The 18,713-nt window shown below is 39.4% G+C and overlaps 1 protein-coding gene across 30 annotated transcripts in view; it reads left to right on the plus strand.

Moving 5' to 3' along the window:
- The window catches only part of CHD9 (chromodomain helicase DNA binding protein 9), a 284,556-nt gene that overhangs the window by 96,877 nt on the left and 168,966 nt on the right, over positions 1–18,713 (plus strand). For 22 of the 30 annotated variants that reach the window (XM_070063523.1, XM_070063508.1, XM_070063515.1 and 19 more), the window contains exon 2: positions 16,394–18,019. Coding sequence is in view for 18 of the 30 variants with exons in the window: in XM_051846761.2 (XP_051702721.1) it covers positions 16,565–18,019 (1,455 nt within the window). In the remaining 12 variants the exon portion in view is untranslated. Of the gene's footprint in view, positions 1–11,066; positions 11,234–16,393; positions 18,020–18,713 lie in introns of all 30 variants that reach the window. The other 8 variants (XM_070063503.1, XM_070063507.1, XM_070063517.1 and 5 more) reach the window with 1 other exon arrangement.

An 18,713-nucleotide genomic window follows, 5' to 3' on the forward strand; every position in this document is an offset into this window, starting at 1 on the left:
AAGGGGCTAATAAAAAGACAGATACATGCTCTGAAAAGGTGATTTGTGAATTCCAGTTAGAAAATCTTAGAAGGTAAGATTGTCCCTGGGTAAGCATGAGCACTTTAGGATTGAATGTTTGAAGAAACATAGTATAAAATAACTGTAAAGAGATTGCCTAGAAGCATAGAGAAATTTCCGCATGTGGGGACAGGCATTTAGTCTAACAGTTAAGATGCTGTTTGGAATGCCTGCATCCCATTACAGAATGCCTTGATTTAAGTGCCAGCTTTACTCCTGATTCTGGTTCCAGCTTTTTGCTAATGTATACCCTGGGAGGCAGCAGTACATGGGTTTTCTGCTACCTAAATTCCGGACTCCTAGCTTTGACCTGACCCAGTCCTATCTGTTGTGGTCATTTGTGGAGTGAATTGGGGATAAGAGAGCTTTAGCTCTTTTTTTTTTTCTCCCTCCCTCTCCTTTTCAAATTAAAAAAAACCCAAATAAATGAAAATTATTTTAAGATTTCATAGCAGAAGTAAAGACTACATTGAAGATAAATTATTATAGATTAGTTAATTATAAAACATTATGAATTAATATTAACCTTACATTAATAAGATATAGGTGGATTTGGTTTCTTTGAATTTGCTGAATTTTTTTATTAGCACCACCAGTTTTGAGCTGTATGATTGTTTATAGAGTTTTCTCCATTTAAGATCATGTTATCTATTTATATAGTTGGGCTGTTTCCATTCTAATTAGATGCTTGTATTTTCTTTTCCAGTTTCTCTATTTAGATCTTTTGGTTCTTTATTTAGTAGAAGGGTTTTAAAAGGCATCATTGTCTTGTTCCTTATCTTGGCAAAAACATTCACACTTTTACCATTGGGGTATGTTAACTGTAGGTGTTCATATATGGCCTGTTTTATGTTGGGAAAGTTCTCTTTTAGTCCTATTTTATTGAGAATTCTTGTTATCCAAGAATGTTGGAAGAATGTTTGATTTTGTCACTTTTTTATTTTTCTGTATCAGTAGAAAGGATCATATGTTTGTGTTTTTTTTCCTTCATTCCATTAATCTGTATTTCAGTGTGTGTGTGGCAAGCCTGGGATAAATCCTACTTGGCCATTATAATTTTTTAAAAAAATTTTTGACAGATGTATTTGTTTATTTGAAAGGTAGAGTCACAGGCAGAGGCAGAGAGAGAGGGGTCTTCAATCCACTCGTTCACTCCTCAAATGACAACAACAGCCAGAGCTGGGCTGATCTGAAGCGAGGAGCTTCTTCTGGGTCTCCCTTGGACTTGGGCCATCTACTGCTTTCCAGGCCTAGCAGAGAGCAGCTAGGACTTGAACTGACATCTGTAGGGGATGCTTGCCCTAAAGGCGGTGACTTTAACCAGTAAGCCATAGTGTGGGCCCCTTGGCCATATATATAACCCTGTTAATATGCTGCTTGGTTTGGTTTGCTAATGTTTTGTTGAGGACATTTCCGTTTATATTCATTGCATTCAAAGGGGTATTTGTCTTTCATGGGTCTCTCTCTCTCTCTCTCTCTCTCTCTCTTTTTTTCTTCCTTATAATGACTATTTGGCTTTGATGTTGGAGAACTATTGATTTCATAAAATGAATTTTTTTAAAAAGATTTATTTATTTATTTGAAAGTCCGAGTTACACGGAGAGGAGAGGCAGAGAGAGAGAGAGGTCTTCCATCCTCTGGTTCATTCCCCAATTGGCTGCAACGGCCGGAACTGTGCCGATCCAAAGCCGGGAGCCAGGAGCTTCTTCTTGGTCTCCCTCACGGGTGCAGGGGCCCAAGGGCTTGGGCCATCTTCTACTGCTTTCCCAGGCCACAGCAGAGAACTGGATTGGAAGTGGAGTAGCTGAATCTCGAGCCAGCGCCCATATGGGATGCCGGCGCTTCATGCTAGGGCATTAACCCGCTGCGCCACAGGGCCAGCCCCGGCCCCCATAAAATGAATTAGAAAGTGTTCCTACCTCTTCATTTCTGTGAGTTGGTATCATTTCTTTAAATATTTGGTAGTGTTCATTAGTAAAGACATTTGGTCCTGAATTTTCTTTGGAGGTTTTAAATTTTAGATTCAGGCAGGCAGTGGCTTTACTCAATTTGCCATAGCACACCCACCCCCATTTTCTTATCTGAATGTATTTTCCAATATCCCTTGATAGTTCTTTTTTGACCATTTGGTTAAGAATGTGTTGTTTAATTTCCATATATTTGTGTGTTTTCTGTTTGGGCTTCTGTTATTGATTTTTTAGATTTATTCTACTGGGACCATAAAAGACACTTTATATTCTTTTTTTAAAAAAAGATTTTTTTTATTTATTTGAAAGGTAGCATTACAGACAATAAGAGGGAGAGACAGAAAGGTCTTCCTTCCATTGGTTCACTCCGCAGATGGCCACTATGGCTGGAGCTGTGCCGATCCAAAGCCAGGAGCCAGGTGCATTTTCCTGGTCTCCCACGTGGGTGCAGGGGCCCAAGCACTTGGGCCATCTGCTGCTGCTTTCCCAGGCCATAGCAGAGAGCTGGATTGGAAGAAGGGCATCTGGGACTAGAACTGGCGCCCACATGGGATGCTGGTGCCACAGGCGGAGGATTAACCTATTGCACCATGGTGCCAGCCCCAACATTGTATATTTATAAAAAAATTTATTGGAGCCGGCGCCGTGGCTCAATAGGCTAATCCTCCACCTTGCGGCGCCGGCACACCGGGTTCTAGTCCCGGTTGGGGCGCCGGATTCTGTCCCGGTTGCCCCTCTTCCAGGCCAGCTCTCTGCTATGGCCAGGGAGTGCAGTGGAGGATGGCCCAGGTGCTTGGGCCCTGCACCCCATGGGAGACCAGGAAAAGCACCTGGCTCCTGGCTCCTGCCAGGATCAGCGCGGTGCGCCGGCTGCAGCGGCGGCCATTGGAGGGTGAACCAGCGGCAAAGGAAGACCTTTCTCTCTCTGTCTCTCTCTCTCACTGTCCACTCTGCCTGTCAAAAAAAAAAAAAAAAAAAAAAAAAAAAAAATTTATTGGAGAGGGAGAGGAAGAGAGAGAGAGAGAGAGAACACATTCTTTTGCCTGCTACAGCATCCCTAACCGAAGCCAGGAGCCAGGAATGCCATCCAGATATCCCATGTGGGAGAATGTTTCACGTGTACTTTGGAAGAATATATATTTTGCTTTTTGTGAGGTAGAATGTTTCTATATAGGTATTTTATGTCTAAACAGTTTATAATGTTCAAGTTCTTTTATTTCATTATTGATGTTCTATCCTTATTGAAAATGGGATCTAAGTGCCCAACTATTATTGTAGAATTCTCTTTCCATGTTTTTGTATTTTTGTTTCATAAATCTTGTGGATCTGTTATGTGCATATATGTTTATAATTGTTGTGTTGTCTTGACAGTCGGAATCTTTTATCTATATGTAATGTCCTGCTTTGTCTCTTGTAACCATTTTTTACTTAAAATCTATTTGTTTGACAATAAATCACCTCAGCTCTTTTGCTTACTGTTTGCATGGAATCTCTTTTTCCATCCTTTCATCCCATGGCTTTGAATTTAAAGTGAGCCTCTTATACCATAGAGATGGACCATGTATCTGGTTTTATTTTTATTCATTCTATTCTTTTTAAATAGAGAAGTTAATTTACATTCAAATAAATTATTGATAGGGAAACTTAGTTCTGTAATTTTGCTATTTGCTTTATTACATTTTGTATGCTCTTGGTTTCTTAATTTATCCATTACTGCCTATTTTTCATTTGATTTTTTTATAGTTTTGATTTCCTTCTTCTCATTTTTAATTTTTTTTTAGTTATTTCCTTACTAGTTATTTCAGAGATTGTAATTAACAAAACATAAAACGATCTATATAAATACCAAGTTAGCTTCTGTAGTATAGACATTCTGCTCCTAAACATCTGTCTTTTTGCCTTTATATTGTTATTGTCAACAATTAGATCTTTAGTACATGGTGTGCTCATTGAAGAAGAGTTACATGCCAAAGGTACAGTGATACCGTCCTTTATATTTACCTACCTTTACTGATGTACTTTCTTTCTTTTTTTTAAGATTTATTTATTTTACTTGAAAGTCAAGAGTTACACAAAGAGGAGAGGCAGAGAGAGAGGTCTTCCATCTGCTGGTTCCCTCCCCAACTGGCTGCAACAGCCAGAGCTGGGCAGATCCAAAGCTAGGATCCAGGATCCAGGATCCAGGAGCTTCTTTGAGGTCTCTCACACCGGTGCAGGGACCCAAGGGCTTGGGCCATCTTCTACTGCTTTCCCAGGCCATAGCAGAAAGCTGGATAGGAAGTGGAGCAACCAGGACTCGAACTGGTGCCCATATGGGATGCCGGCACTGCAGGCGGCGGCTTTACCCGTTACACCATAGCGCCATAGCGCCGGCCCCTACTTTGTTTCTTTATATGGCTTTTAGATACTTTTAAATATTTATTTATTTAAATGTCAGAGTCAGAGAGAGGGAGAGACAAAGAGAAAGAAAAGCCTTTAATCTGCTGGTTTACTCCCCAGTTGGCCACAATGGCCAGGGATGAGTCATGCCAAAACCAGGAATATCATCCCGATCTCCCATCGGGGTGACAGGGGCCCAAGCACTTGAGCAATCTTCTGCTGCTTTTCCCGGACCATTAACAGGGAATTGGATGTGAAATGGAGCAGCTGGGACATAAACTGGCACCCATATGGGATGCCAGTGTTGCAGGCAATGGCTTTACCCCCTATGCCACATGCTGCCCCCTGAGATACTTTTATTTATTTTCTATTTTTTAAAGATTTATTTTATTTATTTAAAAGTCTGAGTTACACACAAAGGAGAGGCAGAGAGAGAGAGGTCTTCCATCCGATGGTTCACTCCCCAGTTGGTCTCAACGGCCAGAGCTGTGCTGATCTGGAGCCAGGAGCCAGGAGCTTCTTTCGGGTCTCCCATGCGGATGTAGGGGCCCAAGGGCTTGGACCATCTTCTACTGCTTTACTAGGCCATAGCAGAGAGCTGGATTGGAAATGGAGTAGCTGGGTCTCAATCTGGCGCCCATATAGGAAGCTGGCACTTCAGGCCAGGGCGTTAATCCACTGCGCCACAGCGTCAGCCCCATCCCTGAAGATACTTTTAGTGCTCTTTCAGTTCATCTTATTGGTCTCCCTTAAGGATTTCTTTTAAGACAGCTCTACTGATAATGTTAGGTTTGGTTTTTCTTACAATGTTTTAAAATCTCTATTTTTTTTTTTAAAGATTTACTTATTTGAAAGACAGAGTTTCAGAGAAACAGAGAGAGAGAATGAATCTTCCATTCATTGGTTTGCTCCCCAGATGGTTGCAATGGCTGGAGCTGGGCTGATCCAAAGCTAGGAGCCAGGAGCTTCTTCTGGGTCTCCCATGCAGGTTCAGGGGCCCAGTATTTGGGCCATCATTCACTGCTTTCGCAGGCCATAGCAGAGAGCTGAATTGGAAGTGAAGCAGCAGGAACTCAAACCAGTACCTATATGGGATGCCAGCACTGCAGGCAGCAGCTTAACCCGTTGTGCCATAGCACCAGCCCCAAAAATCTTATTCTTGAAGGTTGGTTTCCTGGATATAGACTTCTTGGTCAATGATTTTTTTTTTTTTGAACACTTACTGATTTTTGACCTTATTGGCTTCTGATGAGAAATCTGCAAATCTTTTTGAGAATCTCTAGTAATTAGGAGTCTTTCTCTTTTGCTGCTTTAAGGTTATTTTTTTGTCTTTTGACATTTTGACTACATTGTGTGTTGGTGTGAGTGCCTTTGAGTTTATCCTGCTTGGAGATTGTTGAGCTTCCTGGATATATAAGATTCATGTCTTTTATCGAATTTGGGAGTCTTTCGCTTTTATTTTTCTGTTCTTTCTGTGTTTTCTCTGTTTCCTCATTCTTGGATGCATAAAATTTATATGTTGATCTGCTTATGTTGTGTCACTTATAAGATCTGCTTAGGTAGATCTCTGTTCAGTTTTATTCACTTATTTTTCTTTTCCTCAGACTGGAGAATTTCCTTTGCTTTTTCTTCAGGCTTGCTGGTTCTTTTTTAAAATCTCCTGTTGAACCACTATAGTGAATTTACTTCAGTTACTGTACTTTTTAGCTCCAGAATTTCTATTTAGTACATTTTCATTGTTCTTCCCCCATATTGATATTTTCATTTTATTAATTTGTCCTTTTTCTAGTTTCCTTTCATTCTTGGGCTGTGGTTTACATTACCTCTGAGCATATTTAAGGCAGTGCTTAAATATGAATTGATTGCTAGGAATATTTTGTTATTATTGTGGCCTTTTTCTTTTCTTGGTATCCTGTTGGTTGATATAAACCTTTTGCTATTTTCCAGAGTTCTGATACAGTTGATTCTGACAGTTCCTGCTTGCTTTTTATGTTTATATTTTAATTCTTTTTTGAGAAATGGATGTTTATAGCTGCCTATTCTTCTCTTTGGCTGACATCACTCTCTCATGCCTGTATTCTTAGTGACCTGAGAAAGCCTACGTGGCTGAAGCCAAAGGGTAAGCAAGAGGGAAACATAGGAGATGAGGTCATAGAGCTGTTCAATGGAGGTGAATAGCTCTCAATAGGAATTTTTAAGTCATAGTAAGGATTTCAGCTTTTAAAAAAAATCTTATTTTAATTGATTAACTTGAAAGGCAGAATGAAAGAGAGGAGAGACACAGAGCTTCCATTTGCCGATTCACTCCTCAAATCTCCACAACGGCCTGGGCCAGGCCAAAGCCAGGAGCCAGGAAACTACCTAGGTCTCCCATATGTGTCCAGAACCTATTTTTGCCTTCCACATACATTAGCAGGAAGCTCTATCAGAATTGGAGTAGATAGGACTTGAACCAGAATGCTCAGATATGGGATGCAGGATCACCAATTCCAAGATTGCATCAGTCAATGTGAGTTAGATAAGGAGTTTTTGAGTGACCTGAAGTGACTTGCATTTTAATAAGATCACTCTAAACTTTTGTTTTGAAATAGGGCAAGGTAATTAGCAGGGAGTTACTTTAGCTTTTTATCAGGTATTCAAGAGAAGTCAAATAATTTTTTGGCCATTTGGGTTTGAGTTAAGGTAGAGACTTTATTTTTATTTTTTATTTTTTTAGAAACCTTTTATTTAATGAGTATAATTTCATAAGTACATCTTTAGTTATATAGTGTTTCTTTCCACCATACCCACCCTCCCACTCCCACTCCTTCCCCACTTCCTCCTCCCTTTCCCTTGCCCAGTCCCATTCTCCATTAAGATTCATTTTCAATGAACTATACACAGAAGACCAACTCTATACTAAGTAAATATTTCAACTATTTGCATACACACACATACAAAATATAAAAAACTGTTTGCAAACAAGTTTTACAGTTAATTTTCAAAGTACAGCTCGTTTAGGACAGAGGTCCTGAATGGGGAGTAAGTGCACAGTGACTTCTGCTGTTAATTTTACAATTGACACTCCTATTTATGACGTCAGTGATTACCTGAGGGCTTGCCTTGAACCGCCAAGGCTATGGAAGCCTTTTGAGTTCACAGTCTCCATCAGTATTTAGGCAAGGCCATAGGCAAATTGGAAGTTCTCTTCTCCCTTCAGAGCAAAGTACATCTTTCTTTGATGGCCCCTTGTTTCCACTGGGGTCTCACTCATGGATATCCTTCATGTAGAACATTTTTTTTTCCCACAGTATCTTGACTTTCCATGCCTGAAATGCTCTCATGGGCTTTTCAGCCAAACCAGAGCACTTTAAGGGCTGATTCTGAGGTCAGAGTGCTATTTAAAGTGATTGTCATTCTATGAGTCTACCGTGTGGACTGCTTCCCATGTTGGATGGAACATTCTTTTCTTTTTATTTCTACCTGTTATTATTATAAGACACTTGATCTTATTTTTATGATCTCTTTAACACTTAGTTCTATCTATATGATCACTTTGACACTTAATATGGTCACTTTAACACTTAAGATGGCATTTTTACCACTCAGCTTAATGGGATTTGGGGTCCCATAGGCAGTTTTTAAACTTTACACGTAGAAATAAGTCCAAGCCAGCGCCGCGGCTCACTAGGCTAATCCTCCACCTGCAGCACCGGCGCTCCGGGTTCTAGTACTGGTCGGGGTGCTGGATTCTGTCCCAGTTGCTGCTCTTCCAGTCCAGCTCTCTGCTGTGGCCCGGGAAGGCGGTGGGGATGGCCCAAGTGCTTGGGCCCTGCACCCCATGGGAGACCAGGAAAAGCACCTGGCTCCTGGCTTCAGATCGTCGCAGTGCGCCAGCCATAGCAGCCATTTTGGGGGTGAACCAACGGAAAGAAGACCTTTCTCTCTCTCTCTCTCTCTCTCTCTCTCTCTCTCTAACTCTGCCTGTCAAAAAAAGAAAAAAAAAAAAAAGAGAGAGAGAAGTAAGTCCGTAGGCATGTATGCAGACCTATACAGCTTTACAGTAACAACCTCCTTCTCCCTCTCTTATTCCCACTCTTTTTTTTTTTTTTTTTTTTTTTTTTAAACAGGCAGAGTGGATAGTGAGAGACAGAGAAAAAGGTCTTCCTTTTACCGTTGGTCCACCCTCCAATGGCCGCTGCAGCTGGTGCGCTGTGGCCGGCACACTGCGCTGATCCGAAGCCAGGAGCCAGGTGCTTCTCCTGGTCTCCCATGGGGTGCAGGACCCAAGGACTTGGGCCATCCTCCACTGCACTCCTGGGCCACAGCAGAGAGCTGGACTGGAAGAGGGGCAACCGGGAAAGAATCCGGTGCCCCGACCGGGACTAGAACTCAGTATGCCGGCGCCGCAGGTGGAAGATTAGCCTATTGAGCTGCGGTGCCAGCCCCGACTCTTATTTTTCCCTGAGATCTATTTTTCAATTGATTTTATACATATATGGTTAATTCTATTTTAGGTAAAGAGTTCAACCAATCGTATTAAGAAGGAAAAGAAAAATAGAACTGTTCCTCAACAGTCACGACAAGGGCTGTTTGTGTCATTGCTTTTCAAAGTGTCAATTTCACTTTTTCAGGTTTCCTTTTAGGTGCTCTGTTAGTTTTCACAGATTAGGGAGTCCCCTTTGGGACTGGCTTTGTTTCACTAAGTATGAGACATATATTTTATAAATAAAATTTGGGAATTCCCAATGTATTGATGATATTTAAGCCATGAGACTTACCTCACCTTGGGAGTGAATGTAGATAGAAAAAAGATTTAAATTATACTCATTAAATAAAAGGTTTCTAAAAAAATAAAAATAAAGTCTCTACCGTAACTCAAACCCAAATGGCCAAAAAATTATTTGACTTCTCTTGAATACCTGATAAAAAAAGATTTAAAGTATTTAAAGATTGAAATTTGTGAAAGAAACTGAAATTTTTCTTTCTTTAGGACAGAAACTAGGTAACTGTCTTTCTATCAGTTTAGTGAAATTAAGTGTTTCAAGGAGGCTTGTTGGTAACTATATCAGATCCTGCTGATAGGCAGGTAGCATTGAATGAAGATTGAAAAATATCTCTTGGATTGAGTTGTGGGGAGATCACTGTGTCTTGATCAGATTAGATTGGTGAGGTAGTGGGACTAAAGCTTTCAAGAGACAATGACAGGAAGTAGTTGAAGACATCAAATGTAAGTAAATTTCTTAAGTTTGGTTGTAAAGGAGACGATAAAAGAAAAAAGATTGGAGGAATAATGAGTTCCAGAATTTTTTTGTTTTTGTTGTTTAAAGATTGATTTATTTGAAAGGCAGAGTTACAAAGAAAGGGAGAGGCAGAGAGAGAGAGATTGATCATACATTTCTGGTTCACTTCCCAAATGGCCACAACAGCCAAGGCTGGATGGGTCTGAAGCCAGGAGCTTCTTCCAGGTCTACCATGTGGGTGCAGGTGCCCAGGCAGTTGGGCCATCCTCTGCTGCTTTTCCCAGGTGCATTAGCAGTAAGCTGGATTGGAAGTAGAGCAGCCAGGACTCAAACTAGTGCCCATATGGGATGCCGGCACTATAGGCTGCGGCTTAACCCACTGTGCCACATTGCCAGCCCCTGGAGGAGATTTTTTTTAAAAAAGATTTATTTATTTGGAAGTCAGAGTGATAGAGACAGCAAGACCAAGAAAAAGAGATCTTCCATCCACTGTTTCATTACCCAGATAGCTACCACTGCCAAATCTGGGCTAAACCAAAGCCAGGTGACAGTCACTCCATCTGGATTGCTGCTTCCCAGGTGCATTAGCAGGGAGCTGGATTGGAAGCAGAGGAATCAGGACTTGATCTGCACTTGGATATAGGATGTGAGCATAGCTTAAGCTGCTGCATCTCAATACCCATCCCTAGAGAGGGGGTTTTTGGAGATGGAAGTAACAATTAGTTAGTATGTTGATGAGAGTGATCTAGTAGGATGAAACAAATTGATGACTAGGGAAAGAGATGTAAAAACTGTCCGGGGTTATGTTCTTGAGTAGGCAGAAGGAACAAAGTATGAATGCATTGCTGTCTATCTTGTTATAACCAACTATTTTTTGACCTAAAGAAATCTAAAACGGTGCTGTAACATCCTCTGATACTTCCTAGTTTTATTGCTGTCTATCTTGTTATGACCAACTATTTTTTGACCTAAAGAAATCTAAAACAGTACTGTAACATCCTCTGATACTTTCTAGTTTTTTTTTTTTTATCTGGTTTAGGAAAGTTAATCAGAAGTACTGGCTTGTAGGTAGGAGACTCATTTATTCTGGAATGTATCTGTATCCTAGCAGGTAAGCTCCCCCGAAAAGGAGTGAAGATAGAAAAACAGATAAATATAAAAACATGAATGAGAAGATTACAGGCTCTTGCCTACTGTAATCCATGTTGAATACAAAATTTAACAGTCCTTGTTACCTTTTAAAGCATTATTTCTAAATAATTAAGTGGCAGTATTGAATCCCTATTAATTTAATGTTTATATTCTTTCAATTAATTATTGCTCAAAAGTTTTGGAATTCCTACTTTTTAAAATTTTATTTTCATTTTATTTGAAAGGCAGAGAGACAGAGATATAGCCAGACACATAGAAATCTTCCTTTTGTTGCTTCACTCCCCAGATGCCCACAACAGCCAGAGCCAGACCAGGCCCAAGCCAGGAACCTCTACGTCTGCACATGGGTGACAGGAAGCCAACTGCATGAGCCATCCCCTTTGCATCTCAGGGTGCACATTAGCAGGAAGCTGGAACTGGAAGTGGAGCCAGGACCTGAACCCAGGCACTCCAGTATGTGATGCAGGCATCCAAGTGGTCTCTTAAGCACTGCACCAAATGCCTGCCCCTGATTCCTGCTCTACTATATATATAACATATATATAATACTTATATATATATATGTCATAGATATCCTAAATTTCAAATTCCGGTTTTTATTAATATTCCACTAATATTTCCTGAATTGTCATGTAACATTCTAAAGTAAACATTTTCTCTATCCTAACATTACTTACTGTTATTAATGACAATAAAAATAACATAGCTTCTTTTGTTTGGAAAACTTTTTTTTTTTTGAGGATTTATTTATTTGACAGGCAGAGTTACAGAGGGAGAGACAGAATGAACTTTTATCCATGGCCAGCACCGAGGCTCACTAGGTAATTCTCCTCCTGAGGCGCCGGCAGTCCCGGTTGGGGCTCTGGTCTGTCCCGGTTGCTCCTCTTCCAGTCCAGCTCTCTGCCATGGCCTGGGAAGGCAGTGGAGGATGGCCCAAGTGCTTGGGCCCCTTCACCGGTTTGGGAGATCCAGAGGAAGGTCCTGGCTCCTGGCTTTGGATCAGCTCAGCTTTCCTTGTTGTGGCCATTTGGGGAGTGAACCAGAGGATGGAAGACCTCTCTCTCTGTCTCTCCCTCTCTCTGTAACTCTACCTATCAAATAAATAAATCAGATCTTTAAAATACATATATATATAATAAAAAATAATTTTACACACATAATTTTTTCTTCTTAAAATATATTTATTGAAATATAGTTTCATTTGAAATACCTAAAGCAATACCTTTAATATTCACAGAATTTATAAATATAACCTTCATCAATTTTAGTACATTTTCATTACCCCAAAAGGAAACCTTGTAACTGGTAGTCCAAACCCACTCACCCTGCCCCCAGGTCTATAGGTGACCTCTAATCTCTATAGATTTGCCTATTGACATTTTAGATAAATGGAACCGTATAACCTGGGATCCTTTTGGCTGACTTCTTTTACTTAGCATAATTTTCAGAGATAATCTATGTCCCAGTACTTCATTTTTATTGGTGAATAATACTGCTTCAATTTGCCATGTTTTATTTATCCATCCATTAGGTGGTTTCCCTTCTGCCCCATTTTTAAAATAATTTACTTATTTGAAAGGCAGAATGACTGAGAGGTAGAGACAGAAAGAGAGGTCATCCATCCACTGGTTCATTCACCAAGGGCCTGCAACAGCTGGGATTTGGCCAGGTGGAAGCCAGGAGCCAGGAACTCTATCCAGGTCTCCCATTTGGGTAGCAGGGGACCAAACAATAGAGCCATCAGCTCTTGCTTCCCAGGTGCAATAGCAGGAAGCTGGATTGGAAGTAGAGTAGTTGGGACTCCTGTATAGGAGTAGCAGGTACTCCTAGATTGTATATAGGTGTCCTAAGTGGCAGTCTAACCTACTGGGTCACAATGCCCGCCTGTTTCCCCTTTTTTGACTACTGTGAATAATGCTGCAATGAACGTTGGTATACAAGTTTCTGTTTGAGTTCCTGCTCCCAATTCCTTTGGGTATGTTTGTAGCAGTTGAATTGCTGAATCATATGGTAAATCTATGTCTAACCTTTGAGGAACCACTAAATTGTCTGCCAGAATAGCTGCATTCCCACCAGTAATGTGTAAGTTCTACTTTTCCACATCCTTTTTTTTTTTTTAAGATTTTTTTTTTCTTTTTTTGAAAATCAGAGTTACACAGAGAGAGGAGAGGTCTTTCATCCGATGGTTTACTCCCCAGTCGGCTGCAACGGCTGGAGCTGTGCCAGTCCGAAGCCAGGAGCTTCCTCCGGGTCTCCCACGCAGGTGCAGAGGCCCAAGGACTTTGGCCATCCTCCACTGCTTTCCCAGGCCACAGCAGAGAGCTGGATTGGAAGTGGAGCAGCCGTGTCTCAAAGTGGCCCATATGGGATGCTGGTGCTTCAGGCCAGGGCATTAACCCACTTCATCACATCACCGGCCCCTCCTTTTTTTTTTTTTTTTTTTTCTTTTTTTTTAATTAGGCAGAGTTAGACAGTGAGAGAGAGAGAGAGAAAGGTCTTCCTTCCAGTAGTTCACCCCCCAAATGGCCACTATGGCTGGGGCTGTGCCAGTCCGAAGCCAGGAGCTTCTTCCTGGTCTCCCATGGGGTGCAGGGCCCAAGCACTTGGGCCATCCTCCACTGCCTTCCCAGGCCACAGCAGAGAGCTGGACTGGAAGAGGAGCAACTGGGACTAGAACCTGGTGCCCATATGGGATGCTGGCGCCGCAGGCAAAGGATTAACTGGAGCCGCGGCACCAGCCCCAGGAGTCAGGAGCTTCTTCTGGGTCTCTCATGTGGTTACAGGGGCCCAAGGACTTGGGCCATCCTCTGCTGCTTTCCCAGGAATAGCACCAACCCCTCTTTAATCAATTCTAAGACATATAGTTTTGCTTTTAGTATCTCTGAACTTGGGATGTGTCTCAGTTGTTGTCTGGCAGGTAACTCATAGAATAGTTGTCAGTGCCTATTTGAACACAAATTTAGTCATAGTTATTTATATTGTCAGCACTTCAGTTGAGCTGTGTACATTGTTAGTATTACTCATTTAATTGCTGTTCAACATGTCTTTGAAAAGATTACACTGTTGTTCAGCATTTAATCAAAAAGTTATCGAGTATGCAGAAAGGCACAGAACTAGAGCAACAAAGCATAAATTTCGTATTAGTGACGCAAATATTCATTGTTGAAGAAATGACAGCAGTTCCACATTTTCTTGCCAAGTAACAGTCAAGTTTTTTATTGACTAAACAAAGCACTTTAAGACAGGAAAAAATAGATTTCCAAGAATAAGTCTAATTCTGATTAAGCTTAAAATTTACTTATTATAAATTGAAAATTCTAAGTGGCATAGTGTTACAATTGGTAAAATTTCTTTATTTTTATCAACTGATGGTGTACCTTATCATTAATTGATGACATAGGGGTTCTTCCAATGTAGTATTTGAATTTTTTTCTTAAATGTTCCACTTGATCGTATATCCATATGAAAACATAAGTTGTTGCTTTCCTGATTAAGAACTTAAGTATACATAGACTTTCCCAAATCTTGTGTCTGGAGCTTCAGATACAAAGTGTTGCTACTGCTTTGTTCACTTCAGACCTTGTACTCTCCATATGCTTGGTCTCACAACTGTGAAGTCTGGAAAACATTTTATTTTTCTCTATTTTACTTTTTTTTTTTTAAAGATTTATTTATTTATTTGAAAGAGTTATACAGAGAAAAAAGGAGAAGCAGAGAGAGAGAGAGGGAGGTCTTCCATCTGCTGGTTCACTCCCCAATTGGCTGCAATGGCCAGAGCTGAGCCGATCCAAAGCCAGGAGCCAGGAGCTTCTAGGTCTCCCATGCGAGTGCAGGGGCCCAAGGACTTGGGCCATCTTCCACTGCTTTCCCAGGCTACAGCAGAGAGCTGGATTGGAAGTGGAGCAGCCAGGACTCGAACCGGCACCCGTATGGGATGCTGGTACTGTACGCGGTGGCTAATCTGCTACGCCACAGTGTTGGCCCCTATTTTACTTTTTTTGAAATATACTTACTACAGCATTTAGATACTATTCATAAGTCAATCTCTGGGTAAAATTAATCTAGATTCTGTAGTTTTTACCTCTCAGAATTTTGTTTAGGAATTAGCCTCCAAAAATAAAAGTTTCTTATGCCAGTATTAATCTTCTAATTAACTAATATTAGAGGAGTGAAAACCTCCGTTTATGATTCTGTATTCAAGACAATGGTGGCAGAACAAAAAATTACCTTTGTTAGATGTGATACAAGCCTGGAATTATAGTGGTTAGCCTTTTAATATTAACAAGTAATGTATTAGACCCTTTATACCTATCAGTAGTGTTTATGAGTATATGTATAAAAATAGATATTTGCCTATCAGTATCCATGGGTTTCTTTACCTAGGGTTCTTCAACCATGAATTCAACCAACTTTGCCTTGAAAATATTTGGAAAAATACACCTGTAGTCAACATGTATGAACTTTTTTTTGTCATTATTTCCTAAACAATACCCTATAAAAACTATTTACTTAGCAATTATGTTGTTTTATGTAGTATAAGAAATCTAGAGATGATTTAAAGTACATGGAAGCATATGCATAGGTTATGTGCAAATAATAAACTGTTTTTGTACGAAATTTGAGCATCCGTGGATTTTGGAACCTGTAGAGGTTCCTGGAGTCAGTTCCCTCAGATAGTGAGGGACAACCATATATGCATAAATAAAAATATAATTATTTTTCTCTTGTGACTATCATAAGATCAATTTATTGCTTAACTGAAGCTCTTGTTTGTTTTCTCCTCAGTTTGATTTCTCAGTATTTGCAAAGTTTGGTAATATAATGAGCAACATGCATACTCCAAATTATTTAACCAGAGTGGCATTAGGAACAGAGTAGTGAATACAGCTGCTAATATGAAGGTGCTTGCTTTTTCTTCACAGATGTCTCAATCAGTTGGCTGTCAGGAAGCTGATCTTCCATAATAGATAAACAGGAGGACTATGGTAGCAATATGTGTGATATCTCCCAACATATTCTCCAGCACATGTCTGTGCTGTCAGTTGACCAGATGGCTAATTTTTATCTCACTCTGAGCTACTTTATTGTCACTTCATGCAATTGCTCTTCTTGATGCATTTTCACATCTACTCTGAAATAATTTATCTGTTCAGTAAATCCAGAGCAAAAGATCACAGTGCCCTTATTTACATGAGAAGTTTTGATGTCAGCTGTCTTAGCAAGACATAACTTTAAAGTATAATACATATAGATAAACTTTATAAATTGACTAGTAGTGCCAGGGACTTATGACCATTTTATAGTATAGAGTATGACATACTATACCCAAGTTTATTTCATATTCTTTAATCAAAGTGTATCAACTTCAAATTAAAGTAATACGCATGGCTACTTTTAAATACACATAGTCAAGTCCCTTTTTTCCTTACAGAAAAAAATAAAGTCCCCATTTTTCTTTATAGAATATATTAATGAGCTATTTGCAATGAATTATTCCATAAAAATAGTATACACTGAGATTTTATGTTTTTAACACCAGATATCAACTGTGTTTACAGACGTTTAGTGAATGCTTATTATTAAATGTAATTTCTTTTGTTCTTGTTTTCCTAGGATTCTGACACTTTGTAACATGTCATTGTCTGGAGCAATAATGAACATTGGCCTATTTTGGATTAGTTGATGACCTTCGGAAATGATCCAATAATACTGGATTGGACATTCAGAGAAGCTGAATATACTCCATTTGGAGCTGACAACCCAGATTGTTACTGAAGTTTCAAGATGACAGATCCAATGATGGACTTTTTTGATGATGCCAATCTTTTTGGTGAAACCTTAGAAGGTTTGTCAGATGATGCATTTGTACAACCAGGACCTGTTTCTCTAGTTGATGAGTTGAACTTGGGTGCAGAATTTGAACCTTTACACATAGACTCGTTGAATCATGTTCAGGGTCCTTCAACACATCAGAAGATGACTGATTTTGAACAGTTAAATCAGTTTGATTCAATGAAATTTCATCAAGTTAATCAGTCTTTTGGTAGTCCACCTGAACATGTGTTATCTCCACACTCTCAGTTTAATTGTTCCCCAATCCACCCCCAAAACCAGCCCAATGGTTTGTTTCCAGATGTAGCAGATGGCAGTCCAATGTGGGGCCATCAGACTGCTACTAGCATTTCAAATCAAAATGGATCTCCTTTTCACCAACAAGGACATTCACATTCTATGCATCAAAATAAAAGCTTTGTGGCACACCATGACTTTGCCTTATTTCAGGCCAATGAACAACAAACACAGTGTACTTCACTACGCTCACAACAAAACAGAAACAATCTTAACCCAGGGCAAAATTCTCTTAATCAGTCTAAAAATTTTATGGATGTTAATGTTTCTGGTTCACACAGAGTCACTGTTAACCAGCCACCTCAAATTACTAATGCATCTACTTCACAACAGTCTCTTTCAATGCAATTTTCTCAAACGTCAAATCCTTCAGTACACTTCCTCAAGTGTAGCAGTCATCAAGAGGGAAATTTTAATGGACCTTCTCCAAATATGACTTCTTGTTCTGTCAGTAATTCACAGCAGTTTTCTTCACATTATTCCTTTTCCAGTAATCATATATCACCAAACAGTCTCCTTCAGTCTTCTGCAATTCTTGCACCTAATCATACAAATCAGAGTTTATCTGATTTTACTGGAAGTAATTCATTTTCACCTCATAGAGGAGTCAAGCAAGAGTCTTCTCAGCATATCCTAAACCCCAATACATCATTGAATTCAAATAATTTCCAAATGTTGCATTCGTCACATCCTCAGGATAATTATAGCAATTCAAAATTATCTCCTGTACACATGAACTTTCCAGATCCTGTTGACTCAGGAACTCAAATGAGCCATTTCAATGATCATGTCGAAAGTAATGGCTTTTCATCTTTAGAAGAGAATTTACTTCATCAAGTGGAATCTCAAAATGAGCCATTCACAGGACTTGACCCAGAGGACCTACTTCAGGAAGGTCTCCTTCCCCAATTTGATGAGTCAACATTTGGGCAAGAAAATTCAAGTCATGTTTTAGATCATGACCTTGATCGACAGTTTACTTCACATCTTGTAACACGGCCTTCCGATATGGCTCAAACTCAGTTGCAAAGTCAGACTCGGACTTGGCACTCACCATTTTCTAATCATCAACATTTGCATGACAGAAATCGCCTATGTTTACAACGACAGGTATGTAGTTCTTTGCTTTTATTTTGGTGACTTGGGGTAGGGAGGGCATTTTATATGTTGAGTTAATTTTATGTGAGATATATTCAAGATTTCTCAAACTTCATAATTCTCTTGAGTATCTTAACATGGGTTTATATTGCTTCAAAAATCATTGAAAATGATTCATTGATGTGCTCAAAGCAATAGACTAACTTTATATTTTGAAAATTTCAAAGTTTTAAAAAGACTTCCTTATAACTTTTAATTATGATTAACCTTATCAGGTTATTTTAACAAAAACAGACCCTTAGTAATAGACTGGCAAAGTTTTATTACAAGTATGATAGACACAGAATTAATATTCCTACAGAAAGTCCATATAAATTGGTTAGCAAACATTTAAGATCTCAATTGATAACTAGATAAGCATATAAAATGAAATTCACAAAAGAATATCGAATTAGTAAAACTAGAGTAATTTGCAACTTTAGTAGAAAATTTCAATGTGGTCAATAATTTCATTTTTACCTATTAGGAATTTTAATGTTACTGCTTAATGCTACCAAATTTATGGTGAAATTGATACCTAGTTTTGCTAATTGATACAGATGTTTTAGAAAGTAATTTTGTGGTATATTACTATAATACAAAGATAGCAAAAGTAAAAGTACTCAGATATTTGTCTTACTGTACTCATTTATAATGAACTAGAAAT

Source organism: Oryctolagus cuniculus, chromosome 18 (genome assembly GCF_964237555.1).
Source record: "Oryctolagus cuniculus chromosome 18, mOryCun1.1, whole genome shotgun sequence".
NCBI classification, from domain to species: Eukaryota; Metazoa; Chordata; class Mammalia; order Lagomorpha; family Leporidae; genus Oryctolagus; species Oryctolagus cuniculus.